This window comes from Clinocottus analis, unplaced genomic scaffold, assembly GCF_023055335.1.
Source record: "Clinocottus analis isolate CAN_PGR_092001 unplaced genomic scaffold, fCliAna1.0.p SCAF_5, whole genome shotgun sequence".
Taxonomy (NCBI): domain Eukaryota; kingdom Metazoa; phylum Chordata; class Actinopteri; order Perciformes; family Cottidae; genus Clinocottus; species Clinocottus analis.
The window spans coordinates 18,365,022-18,385,594 of record NW_027176207.1 but is presented as its reverse complement, the minus strand read 5'-3'; the positions used below and the strand labels follow the sequence as shown (position 1 = coordinate 18,385,594).

At 43.0% G+C, this 20,573-nt stretch overlaps 1 protein-coding gene across 2 annotated transcripts in view; it reads left to right on the top strand.

Annotated features, from left to right (window-relative positions):
• The window catches only part of sgcd (sarcoglycan, delta (dystrophin-associated glycoprotein)), a 239,490-nt gene that overhangs the window by 178,109 nt on the left and 40,808 nt on the right, over nt 1-20,573 (top strand). For both annotated transcript variants that reach the window (XM_068601227.1, XM_068601225.1), the window contains 2 exons: nt 6,097-6,184; nt 7,612-7,731. In XM_068601227.1, coding sequence (XP_068457328.1) covers nt 6,097-6,184; nt 7,612-7,731 — 208 coding nt within the window. The remainder of the gene's footprint in view (nt 1-6,096; nt 6,185-7,611; nt 7,732-20,573) is intronic.

Genomic DNA, 20,573 nt, shown 5'->3' with positions numbered 1-20,573 from the left:
AGATAGACACATAATAATTCTGATTTGTGTTTGGTTCCTTTTGCAAAGACCAAGCTAGCCATGCTTAGCTGGCACCTTTGGGAGTAAACAGCACAACCTATATGTCAGGAAGAGAGACACCGAGCTCTCAGTTTGAACTACATTAGTCAGTCTTTAACTAATTAAAGCAGTCAATCCAGTAGTGGCACATTGGTGTCATCCAGCATGTCCCAAATAAATGCATAACTGCCTTTTTGTTGTCTCAATGTAAGTGGTAACACTGGCACAATGCCAACACAGAGTTTGAGGATAGAACTTGCGATGGTGTGAAGAGATGAGTGTCTAATGACCGTGAGTGTGACGGTGTGAATTTAAGGCCCGGAGCCGCACTTCAAAGACAGTTGGGAAAAAAAAGAAGCATGAAAGACAATCCTGTTGGGACTGACACTGGAAGCATCGAACTACAAGCGGTCCCACGCCGCCTGCATTTACAACCCGTATTGATTTTATTAAGTGTCTAAATGTTGCTCTAACGAAGCTTAAATTGCGTTAGCGGAGGATTTAAACCCCCCCTCCTAGCGCAGAGATTGTGGAAGGATAGGCACTACACTAGATGTTCTCCCAAAGGTAGCTGAAAAGTCATCGACCCGTTTTTCTGCTTCATATTGGAGTCGGGTTACGGTGTCAGCAGACTAAGCCGAGTAGCCCAAATGTACTCTATCCCCTCGTCAGATAGAAGATGTGGTCCGTCTAGTGTGCTGTTGGTCTGCCACGTAGACTGTAAGGAAAGGACGATGTCGCAGTGACATCTTTTTTTGGACTGCGATTTTTGACGCAAAATAGTTATTTGGCCATTTGCCGTCTTGTGAATTTTGGAACCGGTAGTGACACAAGCAGTTGGAGACGAAGGCATTTTTCATCCCACCAAATGGAAAATAAGACAAGGTGTGGATGAGGATGTGAGGATGAAAACACGGACAACTTCCAGACTCGACAGCGTCGTGGTAGCAGCCTGTAAATCACAAGATGGCGTAACCTGCTATGTTATTTATTTGTCTTTAAATGAGTAAATACTTGACTTTACTGATAAGAAATTCAGAATCCTGCTGGGTGGAGGTTGACTTGAAACCAGCGTTTGGGACAATAAACTATTAAGGTAATAAATCAAGTGAGAGCTTGCATCATTTTCTCAGAGTCTATACAACCAGACTTCTCTTTGCAACCAGAGGAGTCGCCCCTTAATGGCCATTAGGGAGAAGGCAAGTACAAGGCACTACCGCATTGGCTTCACTTTTAAGAACTGGAGGTTTCTGCCTGGTCTGCTATTGTGCCGTGAACCTCCAGAAGTAGGTAGTACTTCCGTGCTGAAGAGGCAATTGTAGTCAAATATTGTCCACGATGTTCTTTTGCCCCAAAAGGCCAAACTGAAATTCTGTGCCAAGAAGAGTCGTGTCAGCTTTTTGTACCTGATTCTGTTCAATCATGGCTTTGTGAAAGAGACAATTTTAGCAAGGACTTCATACCTCCAGTCGCATTTACAAGACAAAACATGTCACCTCGCATCAGGTCCCGTCAAGAGACATCATAATAAAACAAGACATGGTGTTTCATATCCATAACAAGGCAATGCCATTTAAAGTCAGGCCACGCCATGCCAATAAATGTCATGTCGTAGACGGATCCAAACCTTTTGTGCCTTGTCACCTCTGGACGGATCAAAAAAGACATGGCGAGATGTGCGTAGTGTCACCTGCCACGGTTCGGCGGCGTGTGGCGTTAAGCAGTCTAGTGACAAGAGGAGACGGGACGAAGTGATTCCAGACATGATGAGTTCTCTCGAGACCATTCAGATAGTAACTCCATGCATAACTCCATGTTTTGAGTCATTTCACGCCATAATAAAAGAAGACAATAAGGTAAGACGCGACAACATCCCAGTGGTGGTCTTTGTGGGCAAAGAAACATCATGCAACAACCCTGCAGCCTCCAGTGTGCCGCACAGAGCCACGACTTCAGCAACCATTTTCTTGCAGGATATCTTTAGCGTTTAGAGATCTAAATGCTCAGTCTGTCTGAGGTCCCTCTGGTATGTTCTGTTTACAAAATTAACATTCAGATGTGCTTCCCGCCGTCCTCATTGAAACTACAAGAGGAGTATCTGGGCCTGGCGATGTCAGAGCAATGGAGAGATGGGCCCCGATAAAGTGATATGCACTCTCTCCCTGTGTCTCTCCTACTTCTGGCAGTAATAACAGCCGTGTGCAAGTCGTGGACGGATGTCTTGATAATGCAAGAGAGCAGCGGGCTTTATCTCCGCCGTCCCGGACCTTACGCGAGCCGAGAGGGAGGATGAGCGATGGGGCACGATGCGGCGAAGGAAGCGAAAGCGAGCCGAGTGGAGATGGAGATGAAGATGGGGAATGAGAGGGAAGAAGAAGGGGCAGTAATGGAGACGGAAACCGGGGTGACAGATGGACGAGGACTGAATTAGAACGAGAGCGATGGGAAGCCAGCGAGCGTATCCTAAAAGGCAGCGACGCACAGGGAGCGGCCGAGTTCAACACCGACTCAAACAAGCACAACACGCTCGCAGAGTGATGTCATGGGTAACAAGGTTCTATGTTGAAACAAAGTCTTCACCAAAAGGCACAGGAAGTAGCTTTGAATGACTGCGTATTTATAGAGCATTCATTTAATACTTTTCTCTTCTTCCCTTAACCCTTGTGTGGTGTTCGGGTCTGTGGGACCCGCTTTCATTTTTCATTAAAGCAAAAATAATATGATTCATTATTTTTTTCAAACTCAGACTTATTGACATTGGCTCATTTTTTGTGAAGAACATATATATGAGACAAAATGTTTATCGACCGCCCCCCTCTTTTCCCCGACATTGCTGGAATCCAGCTGCCGTGCTCGGCGACCTGCTCACAGGTGTTGTAAATTAGGGTTTTACCATGAATATCGAAGTTAACAGAGGAGAGGACACATAAAGGGCCCGGTGGCCCTTTACTGAGGCTCAAGCAGAGGAAGTGAGAGGAATAGTAATACCAAGGAGGAGGAGATGGCCAAAAGCAATTGGTGAGTCCGGTAGAGGATGGGAAGAGAGATACAAAAAAAAAAAAAATGAAACCAAGGGAAACCCCTGCTGTGCATTGCAGTTGTTTCTCTGTTAATATGATGGCAGTCTTGTCTCAGTGTATTGGCCGATACCTCCTGCACTCTTTTTCCTATCTAGACCTTATTTTCCCCTCTATCTTTCTCTTAGTTTCACTTTTCTTTAGTTCAGAATTTCGGACATTGTGATAAAAACCTTTTACTCCCACGATTCAGAAAGGGACCATGACAATCTGGCCTCATAGATTAAATAACATAGCACATAATGATACGGATCAAACACATAACCTTACGTTTCTCTTATATATTATATATTGATATATTCACAAAACTAGCTAGTCAACCATTTGAAATATTTAGCTGCTAAAGAGACAGATGTTTTCACTTTTGTTAGTTTTAGTTGAGACCAAAAAAGCAAAAAAAAAATGGAATACTGTCCAGAAACATGACTTTAAATTGAAGTTTATGATGCACTATACCGGCTGTATGTGTAATTCCCTTTTCTGAAACAAACAAGTTATCGAGCAACTTTCACAAACTTTTTTTTTGTACAAACTGAGGGAAATAAATGAAAAGATCGTCTGGTGTCCCCATTTGTACTCCCTGAATGCTGAATTGTTGACAGATGTGTTTTTCATGTTCTCCATCTTTAGTCTGGAATTGATGTCGCCGCATACAGCCGCCGCTGCAGGTAATGAGAGCTAACGAGGGAGCGGTGACTCCTCAGCACACTGGGGCGCCGCTTTCAACCTAACGGCGGTGGCGGCGGCCGCCGCTGCCAGCAGACACTGAAAAGCATGAGACGAAAATAAAGTGAGATCTTTTGGTTGTGTATCCAAAGAGAGGTCCATCAGCCAAACTATAAAAAAAATGGGCCTCATGAATCTCTTCTGAGCCAATATGCCAATATTATTCATTTATCTCATCGCATTTTAGTGCAGCGATGTAAAGCTTGTACAATCTCATAATCTGCCATGCCTCGAAATAGACATGCAGTCCGTCACAGATTGCAGACCACGATTTCCTAACACCGGTTTTACGAGTATATTTTTTTGCGGATATTTTTGATGTTTCAGTGAAGTTAATTTGAAAAGACTTTCTCCAACGGCGTGCCGAGGGATCACTGTTCAATTGTTTGGACAGACTTCTCACAGAGTTTGTCTTGGCACCAGTGTAGTTGCATTACTTTTTTTTTATTATCTCTCTCTCTTTAAAGTCCAGTGTGTCAGTAAAAGTGCCTCACTGTAGATTTAAGCAAGTTTTAGTTGGATCGCCTCACAGTCTGGGCTCTGTGTGTTTGTGCACTGGTGTGAGACGAAGTCTTTTTGAATAAATGTAGGTGCACCGTTAGATAAGAGACTGGAACTGTTCATACTTTGGAATATTTGGGTTTTGTGATTGAGAGTAATTTATGGAAGCCCATTTCCGCCACAAAAAAAAAAATAGGACCAAAAAATAAATATAATTAGGACAAAAAAAAGGATAGACTTTTCTTTTTTATCGTTGAGGAAAATAAAAAAAAAATTAACTTTTTTTTTTCAAACTTTTTTTTTTTTTTTGTGGACCAAAAAAATTGTCAGCGAAAAAAAAAAAGAAAAAAATGTTAATTTTTTTTTTGTCCTAATTTTTTTTTGTGTTGCGGAAATGGCTTTCCATATTCACCTTAACTTTCCCGAAAATGTTATATTTTTAAAATCCGTACAGGGGTTGATTTTCCTTTACGTCTTGACAACGACAAAAATAAAACACTAAATTTGGGTCATGATATTTCAGAAAATTGTGGTTAGGTCCCTTTTTTTAAATTTTTGTTTTTCGATAAATCAGAAATAAACCAAAATAACTGTGGCACATAAGCATTTTAATATAACACACACCTCAACCTTGAAACACAAGTGTGGACTACGTTCTATTATTCAACTCATTCAGGTCCCGACACATTGCTGTTGTCATATTTTCTTACTTTCATGACGTACATTTCGTGTATTTACTGTGAGAACTTCAATAACTTTGGCAAGAGCCACAATGTTATCGGTATTATACACACAAGGCATATCCCCTTCTCGGCTGCGAGCGCAGCACAATGGTCAGGCCGTTATCTCTAATTAAGAAGTTGACTGAGGCATGAAGATTAGGCGGGCGCAGAAAGAGCAGAGTGTCCGACGTGATCGGCATTACAGATCGGTGCAGAGCACTCTGGGAAATGGAAGTTATCAAACTGAGCCGGCGGCTGGAGTCTCTGCGCCTCGGTCGGTGATGCTGTCTGTGTTTGTGTGTTTGAGGGTTTTAGTTGTACATTCCTATGTGTGTGTATGTGCTCCTGTACTTTTTTTTGTAAGCCCCACCCCCTACATGATCACACATATATTTCTGCATATTTTATTAATAATAATAAAGCTGTATGGACACGACACCAAATCGATGATACTTCCTTAATTACAAAGAAAAGTTAAAACACTAGCTTGAAAATATTTAACCCACATACTTATGTCTTTGCCTCCAGGCTTTTCCAAAATCCATTAAGCACATCCACTCTTTTTTCACGTAGAAAAAGCGTAAACACGTTTTTCTGCATATGTTGAAGTATTATTGAATTTCAACAATTCGAGAACTTTTCTTATACTTCAAAATGCGTGTCAAAAAATGGAATTGAAAACGGGGCTAATGAGGGTCTTTACAAGTAGCCTCTTGTACAGATAAGGAGCGGCTGTGGCCCATTTGTAGAGTGGTTGTCCTGCGAATAAAGCTCATAAGTGTATTAAACAAAAGTAGAAACCCATTCAGTTGGTTGTGTCCAATTCAAACGAGTCTTTTCTCTTCAAAAGTTTTTTATTTTGTATCATGTAACTTTTTTTTCTTCTTTTCAATCAACACTTAAAATAATGCAGGCACATGCAAATGACACGGTAGTACAACATTTAAACCATACTGTGGTGTTCCTGAAAAAACAACAACTGCAAATTGCAGCACAAACCTAATAAATCAACATGTCCATCTTTTCCTCAGGGCCGCCCGCTGTTCCTGCAGTCGTCCAGAAACATATCGGTCAATATTGTGAACAGCAACAACCAGCTGCTCACACAACTAGTAACAGGTAAGACTCCCAACAGCATGATTTCATGTAGTGTAAAGATGGTTTCCTTTTTGATCTCAAACACGTTTTCATTTTTCCAAAAACCTGACTATAGTTGTGAATATTAAGAATTCAAACAATTCCTCCCCTGATCTGTGCCAGCAGAGGCCTCAGGTGCACCACCATAGCTCCGTGACTCTTCTTTACATCCCACCCATTCTCAGCCTGTCACTCTCTGATGGAGCCTTCTGTGAATGGAAAACCACATTTGTGTAAACATGCACAAAGAAGTGTCTCTCGCATTTATATAAAAAAAAAAAAAAGTGTGCTGACATTGGCCTTCTGGAGGTCTGAAGAGCGGGGAGGAGAAAGTCCTCTCGGATGTTTCTCTTGGAGGAACGAGCGCCGTCTTCCCATCCCAGATGGAGAGTGACAGAATCAATTGCTCGGGTGTCAATCAGTCACGCCCCTCCCCCTCTGGCGCCGGAGTGTTTTCCTGCCGCCACATGAGACGAAGCAATTTGAGATGGAACAACAAGTTGTCTGCTTTACTCGTTTTTTGTCGTGACGCCGGTTACAGTTTTGGCAGCTAGGAACTACAACAAGCGCCGAGTACTTTCCTTTCAAGTTTCCTGCAGACATTCTGGTGAAACGTCGTCGTGCAAATCTCCTTCACCGGCAGGAAATAGTTTGCTTACTCACTTTATATCAGCAGCAATGAACAATTATCTTATGTTATCTTATCTCATCTGATCTTATAACAGTTCATTCAGGCGACAACTCCGGTGTAAATGTGCGGGTGCTCTTTGGCCGTAATCACCCTTTTAACTCTCTTGCACCTGCCACCGCCACATGGCGGTATGGCAATATTTTCCTTTTTAAAATATTTATATCTTCGCGATAATACATCGCAAAAATATGGTTCGACGTATAGCGAAAAGAGGAGACTTCCTGCTTCCGGTCTGCCTTCACCCTGCACCATTTTACCTCATTCAGTGTGTCACATGACGCTGTGGCAAAAAGTGCCCGTTACACGAAATCCTCCTTTGTGATTGGTTGAATCCTGTGTCCCTCAATGTTTTTTGAAAATTTGAAATAAACTAACCAATGAACGCTCAGGGAATCTCAACAGACTCACACCTGACATAAACAAGCAACAGTTTGAGAGAAGTTCAACAACAAGGAAGCACTTTTTTTTGAGAGCAGCGTTGGGTTGTTTAATATTCAGCAGTGTCATGAATGACGTCATGAATGACGGCAACATTCATAAACAGCATGATGGGAGTGTTTTTGCTTCAGTCAGCAAGTCCCGCAGGACACCTTGTGAACGTCTTCCACCTGGATGCATTTTAAACGTTCCAATACAGAGTTAATTCAGTAAGAAATCCGTCGCGGCTGCAGTCGCTCCTCTTTGATGTCTCTCCTCTCTTTCTGTCTCTTTGGTGCAGGATCCAGTGGATTTAAAGCACGAGGCAAGATGTTTGAAGTCAAATCCACCGCCGGGAAGCTCCTCTTCTCCGCCGACGAGCAGGAGGTGGTGGTGGGCGCCGAGAGGCTCCGGGTGATGGGTGAGTGGCCCGCCGATGTGTACTGAGACTGAGTGCTTTTAGTCGTGATGTGACAGAAAATGTGGATGTAAAGCGAACGCTGACGGGTTTTATTTATTGAATTTGTTTTACCGGCAATATTTGTTTTCTCCCTGATAAGATATTTGCTGCTGCGACTTTGCTTCTTGTTGGTTTGATATTGACTTGAAGAAGTTCAAGCTGCTGCTGTTGACACTTTTTGGAAAAGTGGGAAAGTTTTCAAGGATATGAAAGGGGCATTGTATTCCCTGGTGGAAATATAATGGATCCTATTTGTTCATTAAAGCGGGAAGCTGTCACTTCACCTACTCAAACTGGCAATGTAGCCTACATACCACACACAGACACACAGACACACACACATACACTTTTGGAGTCACATTGACCTGCATAAAGTAGAATAATCTAATGCATCCTAACCAGTCAGTCGTGAGGAAAGCAGGGTTCAGATCTTCACAGGCAGGACTCACGTAGGAGCAACCTATGGAGGTAGATTTGTGTATTCTTTACCCGAGCAAATTTCTTGTTTGTAAGTAAATAATATTAAAAATCTTTGCTCTCAATTAAAAAAAAAATGCTCCAAAAATTAAAAAAATGCTCTCAATTCAAAAATCTTTGCTCTTAAAAAAAAAAAGAATAACCTCAAAAAAAAAACCTGCGCTCTCAAAAAAAAAACCTGTGCTCTTAATCCCAAGAGTTAAAGTTGAGTTGTGGACGTAGTGGGCGGGGCATGCGCTGCTGAGTGAGGCAGGAGTTTCTATTGGTGGGCTCGACTGGGCTCTCGGCTCACTCACACACTAACAGGAGGTTAAGTGAGGAGGACACGGAGGTAAGAAGACATTTTATTGCTCTGTTGTCAACATTATTGTCAACTTTCCGCAGGGAAAGTTCTCTTTTTTTCTTGTCCGTGTGACAAGACCGGTGCACGAACGAAAATAAGACGAGTAAGGACGGTTGGGAGAGACAAATTGACTGAAGTTAGTGAATATACAGTTTTTACCGCACAACATCTATGCTGTTTATGTCTAATGTAACACCTGTACATTACAACGGCCTCTAAACGTCACCCATGGCGTCAGCGAGGTTTTAAGAGGTCAACACTGCATCGGTCATCAATAAAAAGATGTTTCCGTTCTTCAAATTCATTTCATTTCGACACGGGAGGAGACGCAGGGACACTCGAGGGAGAGACGCAGTCACGGCCGCGACATTTATAGTAGCTAAATAAATTTACCGAGTGAATATTTGCTGGAATCCGGCCAGTCGAAGGAGTGTAAATAAAATGGTGAGGCAGGCGAGCCTGGAAAAGTTACTCCGAGAAGAATAAGAAGGCAATAATTATATCATGGAAAGCATTAGCCACCCAAATATATTTCCATGCTTCTCCGCCTAATGCAGACAGATGGGCTTCCAAACATGACACCCACCATTAAAGGCTACTTTTCCAAATTTAAAACTCTCTGTATTAATTAGGTTTAAAGAAAAGCGGCCGACCACGCTGCGCAAAGACAGATTTAATCTTCGCCTGTTTCCTATATTTTGTGCACTCACTCATACGGCGGGATAATTGGGAGATAACTAAAATAACTTGCAGAGAGCATAATTGAGATATAAAAATTGGAGAACACGCTGGGTGTTGAGCCCGGCCAACACACACACACACACGTACATCTTTCGTTGTGATGTCTTTGATTCATCATTTTTTCATGTTTTTAATTTAATACATCCTTTCCCTTAATCCCCGCTCTTAATTTCTTTAATTTCTTCCGTCCCTCTTAAGAAACACTCTTCTCTTACCCGTTTCCTCTTTTAATATCGTTCACCGTTAGGCTTCCATCTGCCGTCATTCACCGTCACTCATCCATCCGCCCGCCCCTCCATCACTCCATCCATTCAATCTAATAGACAAACAGATATTTAAAGTGTCTCCTTCTTGACTTGGCCGCACATTTCCACTTAAGAGCTCCCATGGGTGCACTCTCTCACTCACTCCTGCTAACTTTCTTTCTCTCTCTCTCTCTCAGAGCGCTCTCTGTGAGCAATTACTCTTCATCCTCATCTCCATTCATTTACATCCTTTCTAGCCTCACCGAGTCAGAGTTCATTACTGTCACCCACCTCAGCAAAGTGCTCCTCTTAACAGAGGGAGACACAGATGGAGGGCGTGTAGGGACGAGTAAAGACGGGTCGTGTTGTGCTATGTTTGTTTGTTCGTTGTGTTTTTTTTTTTTAACCGAAGGAAGTCGTTTTTGACGCATTGTTTTATTTCAAAGTCAAATCTACTGGAACATTCACCCGTCGCTGCCTCTTTTTTTTTTTTTTTTTAGGTATTAAGCTTTAGCTTCCATAACGCCCCGACATCAATAAACACAACAGGCGTATGTTTACCCAACCCGCTGCTGTGATCGCTGTTGTGTGATGTTCACGCAGGCGCCTCTTTGATTTCCAACTTGAAACCGGAAAAGCACAAAAAAAAAGAAGTGTTTTAGAAGTGTTTTTTGAGGGGCTTCAGTAAGTTTGAGCAAACAAAGAGAGGCAGAAGTCAACTTTAAAGAGCCTCGATGCATATCGTCATATTGGAGCAGCAAGAGAGATTCCTGATGTAATTGAAGTGCCGTCTCTGCATCACTAACACAGTGGTTCTCAAACTGTGGGGCGCGGAGGTAGTACAGGTGGGGCGCGGGAAGAGATGCAGATTTTTGATTATTTAAAAAAATAAATAAGAATCCTTTATTAATCCCACAGTGGGGGAATTATTCTCTGCATTTTACCATCCTTAGGAGTTTTGTGCCCCTGGGTCTTGCTCAAGGACACTTCAACATGAAACTATGGGGAGAAAACTGGGATCCAACCGGCTTCCTTGGTAATCTATTAATTAACAAAACGGACGAAGGAGTCTCAAAAAGTTGGATCATTTTGTTGCCATGTTGTTTGGGCGGTGGAGGCCCGGACATTTAGCTTCCCTCAAAGTGGGGCGTGACAGAAAAAGATTGAGAACCACTGCACTAACTTGCCAAATGTCCTCTTTTCACGGCCATTTTTCACAGTAGTCTGATTAAAAACAATGTCCTCTCCCACAATCTGCAGGGAGCAGAATGACTCTACCTCTGATTGGCTTGTACACTTTCTCAATAAGTTCTCAATCCCAGCCAGTCGAATACAGACGCTAAGGTCAGCCTGCAGGTCGCCCTCTAGTGGCTGTTTTGGACGTGGCAGAGACGGCAGAGTGTGTTTGCAAAATAAACTTCCGTCTTCGCTAGTTTTTAGCATCAAAACCACTAAGATAAGTTGAGGAAAAGAGCGAGCGACGGCTTGTCAAGTTAATTGTCTCAAATGACGACTTCAAGCCGATTACCTGCGTACATCGCTGCTTGTTTTTTAGCTTGAACGGCGACGCCTTACTGGTTCTTGCACGAGGCCTAAGCTAATTGAAGTTTATCTTCATTTTATCGTAAAATATAGCCGTTGTGAGAAACATAACTAGCAGAGCTTTGCACTTTATCTACAGTGAGACTGGATTTTAAACCGACTGCAGATTTGGCTTTCTTCTCTTTAATTAATATAATCCAAGAGCCAATCATACAAATCTGGCGGAGACCGAACGAGGAAAAAAGAAAAAAGCACAAAACAAAACAACGCCATTGAATTCGGTCTTTTCACGGCACTTCACTCGGTGGCTGTGACGATAAAAATAAAAAGCCGTCGGGAGCAGGTGTAGGGAGAGAGTCGAAGCAGAGACGCAGAGGGGGAGGGGCAGGGGAAGCAGAGAGCGCCAATGATTTGCCAATTACTCCATTTATCTCCACAGCCGTTTGATGAGGCCGCTCGAGGCTGCGCGGCTAATCAAACACACTGGCAAAGCGCCGCCTCAGCAGAAAAGAGACGTCCCTTTGAGTTCCCAACAGGTGACTCGTGCGACGCGCCCGAGTGTGCACTCGTGCCTCTGATTGTTGCGTTATGATGTGTCTTTTGTGTCTGGGTGAGACTCGTCTCAAGTCTTGCTGAGAGCTGCAGGTCCTCATTTGAAGATTTGCAATATGCTGCGAAGATCCCTGAGTCTCCAAAACAATACTTTTTAAAAATATATTACACTCCTCAAATTTGCCCGGGTTTAATTTTTCCCTTACAATAATTATTTAGACAAACAAGCGTAGCACTTTATAATAACTACACGGTATTTTTGCATGAGTGAAGCGTGAGTGAACACTTAATTCATCATGCATAAAGCATTGTTTCAACATTAGTAACTCAATAGTATGCAATTCATAAACACTAGTGTGTAGTTATTATAATAAAGTTTTACCGTTACAAGTATTGGCAAAAGTTAAATAAAGTCTGTAAATGAGCAAATCATAAATACATTTTTTATTAAAATATATAGCAAATCAAAGCTTTTAGTGTCAGCTGTAAGTTCGACACGTTTCTCTAGTGGGGACATTATTTGGTCAGTACTCAACATGATTGCGTTTGGTCGTCTCACCACACGGACACGGCACATTGCTTTTACGGTCGCTCAATGTATTTTGGAAAAGGTTTGATGAAGACGCGTGTTTAAAATGCTGTGCTGCATGTGCACATCGGCGGTGGACATTTATCTGTGCGTGTGATCCCGGCTTGTCCGTCACGCGCGAGTAAGCTAGCGGCTGTAAATGGGCAGATAAGACCCGCGGACGAGCTGCTATCTGTTGTCTCGTCCCGTCCACGTATGAAGGCACTGCGGAGGCTTATAAAGCTGCCACGTGTCATTACCAAGTCCGTCCTCCCACGCCAATAAAATGCATAATTACAACCCTGCATATAACTTTAACTGGCCCGACTGAGGTCATTGGAAATCCATGATACTGCTATCATTGGCTTCATTATGGCCTCTACAGCCATTTACAATCCAAATCAGACACGCTGACGGGCAGACAGACAGTAAATGAGAACACAAAGGGGGGAAGAGTATGATGGGCTGGGTCAAATCACAGTTAAAATACTTTTTTATGGTTTGTTTTAACCCCACTTAGGCAGCAGATCAGTTTGTTTCATGGGGCGATGTAACGCAGATGATTATGTGTTGTCAGATTGCTATTTTTCAATAGCGCGTTAGCTAAAAAAAACTCTTGATTCGGTAAAGACCAGAAATCAACGACGACTCTTTGTTTCCAAATAATGGTTCCATGAATTTCTTTTTCAATAATGTCACATGTTAGTCATGAGATAAGCAGCGTACTGAGGTACGTATTCAGACATAATGAGGTCATAAAGTCCAGTTGATGCATTTTTCTGCATTATTGTGTATGGCCAGCAATAGCAGATTGTTGTATTTCAGTTCCAAATGTAATCAGTTATTTGTCTGTAAATTGTAACTCCTTGCGTCATGTGATCGTCAGTGTTCACAGCCTTCTCTATAACACAAAGCATGTCATTATAATGGAGAATACAACCCCATATCCTTCTTATTTTATTGTTTAATGTGTATCTTTCAAAGGTTCATCATGACCGAAGTAGAACGCAGTAAATCTTCACAGAAGACAAAAACCTACGAGTCATTACCTTTTGAACCAGCAATTTGTTTAAAAAAAGGGGGGGGGGGGGGTGGAATAACTCTTTTATGAACAATTTTATGAATCTGTCAAGTCTCATTGCAGCTGGTTTCGTACAGCAGAGGTTTGTAGGTCACTGGGTCAGCTCGTATGTCCTCTCCATTCACTGCCTGTTCAGGCCGCCTCGACTCAAACCCCAAAATAAGCTCTACTCACCCATGCGATGCGTTCATGCTGTTTCCCCCCCCCCCCCCCCCCCACACTGGAGCTCAGGGGGAAGCTGCCGCGCAGCCGACTGGACAGATAAATACAGCTTATAGCGAAGACCGGACAAGGCCAGAGGTGTTTAAACCTTCACGGGCCGAGAGCCCGCCGGGAGGAATACAGGAGTCACCTTGGAGCTCGGGATCAGACTCGTGTTAACAGAACGGCTTTGGAGAGAACCAGCAGGAGGGATGAGGTCGCTCACTGGTCTGTGTGGGATCCAGGGTCATTTTCATAAACTGAAACTGATCCTGAATAAACACTAAATCCTTTAGAAAAAAACTAATCTGAAACATTATTGCCTGGTTCAAATTCGAATGAGAGAAACAAAAACGAATGTACATTCATTTCCGTTTGAGTTTTCTCAAACGCATCGCTTCTGATAAAATGGGACATTAATAAGACATACGATAAATAAGACTAATAGGACACTAGTAAGGCGAGGCACGTTTAATTGTGTAGCGCATTTCAACAACAAGGCGATTCAAAGTGATTCACATAAAACCATTAAAGGCATCAACACATAATGCAGAGAAAAGAGGATTTTAAAACCAGCTGAGACGACATTAAAACAGTCAATGTAGCATGAAACATTATATCCATTCCTGCCCAGTTCCTCCAAATATGGATTTTCAATGCATGGATAGTTACATACTTCAATATTGACAATATGCCCTAACGAAATCGAAATAACAGCCGTAATCTAAAACTAATTATACACAAAACTAAATCTTTTTGAAAAACTGTACCTAAACTTCAGACACTATCTAAAAAAACGAAAATTAAATTATCTTAAAAAGTCAAAGCTAAAACTGATTGAAAATCCAACACATTCTCACCCCCATTGAAATAAACCTCCGTGTTCACTGGAAGTAAAAAAAAAAACAACCTTAGTTACTTCAACTTGCAGGACGAGCAAGTGACAAACAAGTCACATGACTAATGACATCATCCATGTGACAAAATATCAACGCACACCTTTAGTTTCATCTGACTTCCGCCCAAAGTTCATATTTTTGTCACCCATCCTCCGCTTAAGAGGCCCGGGTGCTTCAACGGGTGCTCTAAACTCATTATATTACACGTCCTCATGGCTCAATATTAATGTTTTCATAACCCATGAGAACAATATCTCCCGCCCCGAGGGCTTCGACACATAATCAAAATAAATGTGAATCATTCTGTAGTCCTATAGACGTGCATATGCAAATGATGCAGAAGCGTTCATAATGACCATAATGTTTCCTCCGAAACGTATTAGCCGCTGTAAACGACTGACTGATTGTGTAGGAATGTAATTCGAAGACACGGTTGAACTCACCCCGACAGTCTTTTCTCCGTCCGTCTGACAAGCTGAGGCATTGAGTGTAATTACAAACCTTTAGGTAAGAAACTAATTGGCGTGGAGTTAAAAAATGAATCCGGGGAGTCGTCAAAAGTTGAAGGTAAACGTGGTCACGGATCAGAAGCGCACCCTGAAATGCGTCCGTGAACTCATGTGAATCGCCTCCGTTTGGAAAGTTTGTGTCGTCGTGCTCGTACTTCATTCATTATCTCGCAACGCAAAACATGCAACCCGCTGCATTGCCTTCATCACAACAAAAAAAAAAGATACAAGAGCCTCACGACATGATGACATTACCTACTGATGTGTTTTTCTTAGAAGGGTGGGGGGGGGTTGCGCATCTTTTTGTTGTTCCTCCGTACGAGACGTGTTATCAGCAGCCGGTGTGCTTTGATGCACTCGCTGAGTAATTACCACTCCACATTATGGTCCTCGGCCTCTTTCATATTCTGTGAAGCCAAATCAAGGGATGGCTGGATGATTACAGAGAAGCTTTGTGAAAGAGAGGAAAACAAGGACGCAGCGCTGCGCTGCAGAGACTTTGGTCTTCGTCAATGATGGATCCACGGCCGGGTTTGGCCACGTGGACGACGCCACAACACATATTTAGCTATTTAGCAACACATCAGGAGATCAAAATCACTCCAGAAAGCTACACGAGAGGGAAAACATCAAAGAGTCGTGCTTTTACCGCAACAACGAGGCTTCAGATGTTTTGGGAAGTTTAATATGCCTTTTTTTTTTTTGCAACGCTTTCATAGTTGTCCATCAGTTGTCAGTTTATGCGCAATACGCAAGTCAGCTACACATGTAACCCCCAGAGGCTGCCAAAAATTATATTATGTAAAGGATGAATTCTATTTAATCATTGAAGAAAAATTCCTTAATATTAAATTTAACTCATAAATCTCTATAATCTCTAGAAAAAGTGGTTGAAAAGATGAAGGATGTAATTTTGTTGGTCTTGATCAGACTGGGAGGGTTTAAATGTCAAGTTGCATTGTGGGAGATTCAGGACCCAACGGTTTTGGAGTTCAACCCACGCCTTTGATTTTGAGTAGTGCCACAACCGAATAAATATCCTACGATTCAAAAAAACAACCTTTTTAATATTCCACTCTGTGTTTCTGCTGAACCTCTCTATCTCTCTCCCTCTCTCTCTCTCTCTCTCTCTCTCTCTCTCTCCAAAGTCAAGGACATGCGTGCCAAAAATCACATCAGCAGTTTAGCTAACATGCAGCGACATGTGGGACTGAGGCAACATCTGCATCTCCCACTCTGGTCCTTCAGAGACCGGGCTGAGGATGATCTGCTGAAAGCGGGATCAGAGTTTCCGACGGCAGATGGATGAGACGATGCCAAACTCGTAACTCTTTAACAGCCTCTTTGTATAATGCAGCGCTCCAAACTGCAAAAAAAGAGAGGCACAAACGTTGAATGTTCAAACTCAGGCGCTCAAACAGACTGGGAGAAAGAGAGCGGGTAAATGTGTGTTACAGTTGAAGGCAAAAAATAAATGTTTAAGTGGGGTGATTTTATAAACTGTTTCTAAAGTGCAGCGAGACCCTCGCTGAACTCTGGTGGATTTATCGCAAAGCCTCCTTTTTAAATGAACTTCCTGCTGAACTTCCTGCTTTATAGATCACTTTATTACTGCTGCAGAACGTTTGAATTGTTTGTTTAATCAAAAGTCACAAACTCAGAGTGTGTATTTAACATGGGATCGCAGGGACAGATTCATTTATAGTGGCGGTGTGGCAGCAAAAGAGGAAACAGTTCACCGTCGTAGCCAAAGGGTGCGTTGCATATCTGTTGCAAACCCCACAGGCAAAAAATATTGTTGTAAAAGCACTTAATGTTGCTTCCAAACCATGTCTCCTTTCAGATTGGTGGCAAGACAATAATCCAAAATACACATTCAGGCGAGTCTATAGATTCCTCCGAATCTCACCAAAAGTTAACATTAGATAATGTCTCATTTTCATATTCAAACATAAGATTTCAGAAACCTTGTAATACAAAACACAATTGTCTGCCCCAGCAGCAACGTCAATAGCAGCATGTACGACATGTAAGTTACACTAAAAAAGTCAATCTGTTAACATATTGTTTTGCTGTCTGTCATACCCACAGCAACCTCTTCGCTGTACTTTCTCACATTGAAAGGGAAATTCCAGTTTTCTGTTCATTCCACACTTTAATTCCTCCCCTTTTAAACTGGTAAGAAAAACCTGAGGCCAAAAATAAAAAGCTCTGGGGTCAAATGTGTGACCTGTGAGTGGAAATAACTTTGTTAGCTCAACTCATGAAGATCCACTGACTCCGAATATCAATTGATGGAGCCCAAAACCCAAATTGGTGCAATCATTGTGGTCATGACCTGCGAAAAGCTCAATCGAACAAGAACTCCTTGGGAGAGAAAAAACACACACAAAAACAAAAATTCTAAGGATACAGGTGGAAAAACATTGGGATACTTGTTTTTTTAAACTATCACCGAACTGAACAAAAGTCTCTCTCGCTCTGTCCCCCTACAGTTGATTCCCGGTATTGTCTTAACAGCAACTTTGATCTCAGCTTTCTTTCCATTCAGGCTCAGATTTATTCTCTGTCATTACGGAAACAGCCCTGACCTTCAACCGCTGTGAGTAAAACTCTCACGCAGCTTGAACCAGACTCTCATTAGCAGGCTCATGGCCGAGAAAGGGCCCGCGGGTCAGCCGCCCTCTGCACCCTCTCGCTCCCGGAGTTCTGATCCGCTCTTCCTCAACTGTTTTTGAGAGAGTCTCTGCTCATGTTTTAGGATGTTTCCCTCGGAGCCGCTCAGAAGGAGCTGGTATTATTCCGTCCCTGCCTTGGCCCTGTGGACCCTCAGTAGCCTGGAGCTAACCTTGCATCAGCCTTTTGGCTCCAGGGTTGCCACAGACGTTATGAGGGCCTCTGTTGAAATAGTTAGCCCTTGGGAGAGTGCCTTTTTCTCAGAGTTGACTGTGTAGACTTTTAATGCCCTTTTTATGTGCCAGACTGTTTTTCTGGGAAGACAGACGGGGAAGATGGGACAAAAACAGAGGGCGATAACATGCCACGAAGATCGCAGACCAATTTTGAACCCAGGAAGTTAAATCGAGCCCCCTGAGATAAGTGCTATTTTCGCCCTCTATTGAGCGTCCCAGGAGCAATCCCTCCTCGCTTGTGAGCTGCTCCCAACCGGTAGCTGAGCTACACGTGTGAAAAACGTTCAAACACTACGGAAAAAATACTTTTGAAGGATTTTCGCAATGTCACAAAGTTTACGCGAAACTCCTGGGATCACGTACGATGCGAAAATCCATCGTCTTGAGTAAGTCCAGTCGGCCAAAACAAGGACCAATCGGCGCCCTGTGAGGCGCTACGTGCTGCTAATGTTGGGTCTTATGCGAGACTACCTGCGTTAGCATTAGCTGCTGCATTGGCATCAGTTCTATCGGAAATATAGAGTCTTTCTTCCTTGGAAGAAGATCCAAGAACGATACTGAAGGCTTTTGCTATGCTCCGAACTGGCTTTGTCTGAAGTTGATTGACAGATTTTGGTTGCTTCATTAGTACCCGTAGGTAGACGGGTTTGCAGTAGAAAATGAGACATCCATGTCGACATACATGACAACAAACACAGACAACCAGACAAACATGATGAAAGTAGGTTTATCCGATCACCTGCCAGGTATTTCTTTTTTAAAACAGTTATCAGTGAATGTGTCTTGGATGGTTCTGTGTTACAAGCCATCTGGCAAAAATGTTTCAAATTATCTCGCCTCCGAACACGGCGTCCGAATGAACTGAAAGGAAATCTCATTTCAATCTGATTGTCAGGCCGTAGGATTGTCTCTGATTTCTCCGGTCATGAACACAATGATACCAAACCAGCCAATGATTGTACGTCGATACCTTTTTGTCGATACATTAAATAATGTCAAAAACAGGAAGCCGTAACCCCAAAATGTAGAAACTGAATACTACGAAAGGTTTCTTATGACTCGGGGATCCACAACAAGTGATACTACAAGTTTCAAAGTTTAGGGATGTAGTTTTAGAACGTTATGCAATAAAATACTTTCTTCTCCCGAGGCTGATCAAACAGACGACATTGTCTGGCTATCTATATATATATATGTATATATGAATGTGCAACACAAAATGAAACATATTGGGCCGTGGTAAACCTCAACAGTTCTGCACTTGAGAAAATATCTACCCTCACATGAAAGTACCGAGGTGATCTTCATCTTTATGTTCCATCAAACCTTTCCCAGGCTCGGCCATATATCCACCCCGAAGGCTTCAGTCTCAGACTTTTATTTCCAGCCCTCCTTGCCTCAGAGTGGACACCGTTAAGCCGTAATAAGACCATAAAAGACACCTCAGAGTTACTGCGTAGGGGGACGTCACGGCGGAGGATTTATTCAAGGCGAGACAGAGGCAGCCTACATTTCATGGTTTTATCTGGTGTGAATGGGAAGTGTGCTAGTGTGCGAGCGGCCATTGGATTCCTGTCAGCTGACCACGTTAAGGAGATGATGAAGAATCCATTAAACCTCAGTCACTGCAGCAACTACTGATCTGTGTTTGTGCGTGTGTGTGTGTGTGTGTGTGTGTTACAACCGTTCATCTCCACTGCATTGGCTTTCAAGCAGACTATTAAAATGAGGGGCGAACTGAGGAGACACTCAGTTTTGGAGATGTATGTTTGCGTGTTCAATGCACATCCCTTGATTGCCGTAGATGTGCGACGACTCCATCGATGCCGGAGCATGGGACGTTCCACAAAAAAAGCGCTCGTCCATGCAGGTTCATTCGCAGGTTTTTCAGCGTGCGCGTTGGCGTCGCTCACACCTGGGTGGCTTCAGGGTTCCAGGACGCCTCCCTCTTTTTTTGGCCGACGTAAATCCCGGCGGTCACGAAGCCAGATTAGATTGTAAAGCGTGACGGGAGGGAAGGCGCGCTCTCCTCCCCCCTCTGGCACCGAAACCCAGCGAAAGTGAGGCGAGTTTCGAGAGCGCCGGCGAAGTTTGTTTGCGGACATCGCGGCTGGCATTGTTTGTTTTCCCAAAGCACTTATATGTCAGGGAGAGAAAGGCGGCGTCCTATAGGCTGTCTCTACCCTCCCCCCCCCACCTCCCTCCCACCTTCAACACATAATGAGCCATCTGTGTACGAGAGAAGGGGAGTGCAGTTAGCGCTAATGTAGTCATAACATCTCGTATGGAAGCATAACCGACAGCCATGATGCCATTCTTTCAACACTGATGGCCGAGTTTACTCTGAGGTGACTTTCACTGTCATCTTTGGCCTGGGCATGTGGTAAAGAGGAAGAAAAAGGGGGGAGGTGGGAAGATAACGGGTACACTACGGTGTGTTTCTTCTTGGGTCACCCGCACTGTACTGTACATTGTTCACGGTGTAGTTTTGGGATGTTGTTGAATCACAAAGTATCGCCTCATGTCATGAGATATTTCTGTTTTTCCGTCTTGAACAATGGAAGCAGGAGATGAACGAACACATTGGTATAGAGACATGTGATTGTAGCACAAACGCCCACTTGGACTGAACTCAACTGGTCAAAGAGTCGAAAGAAAAAACATTATTTTTGGCCCCAAATCGAGAATGTATGCGCCAATTCTGATGAGACAAATGTCTCATGAGGAAGTGAA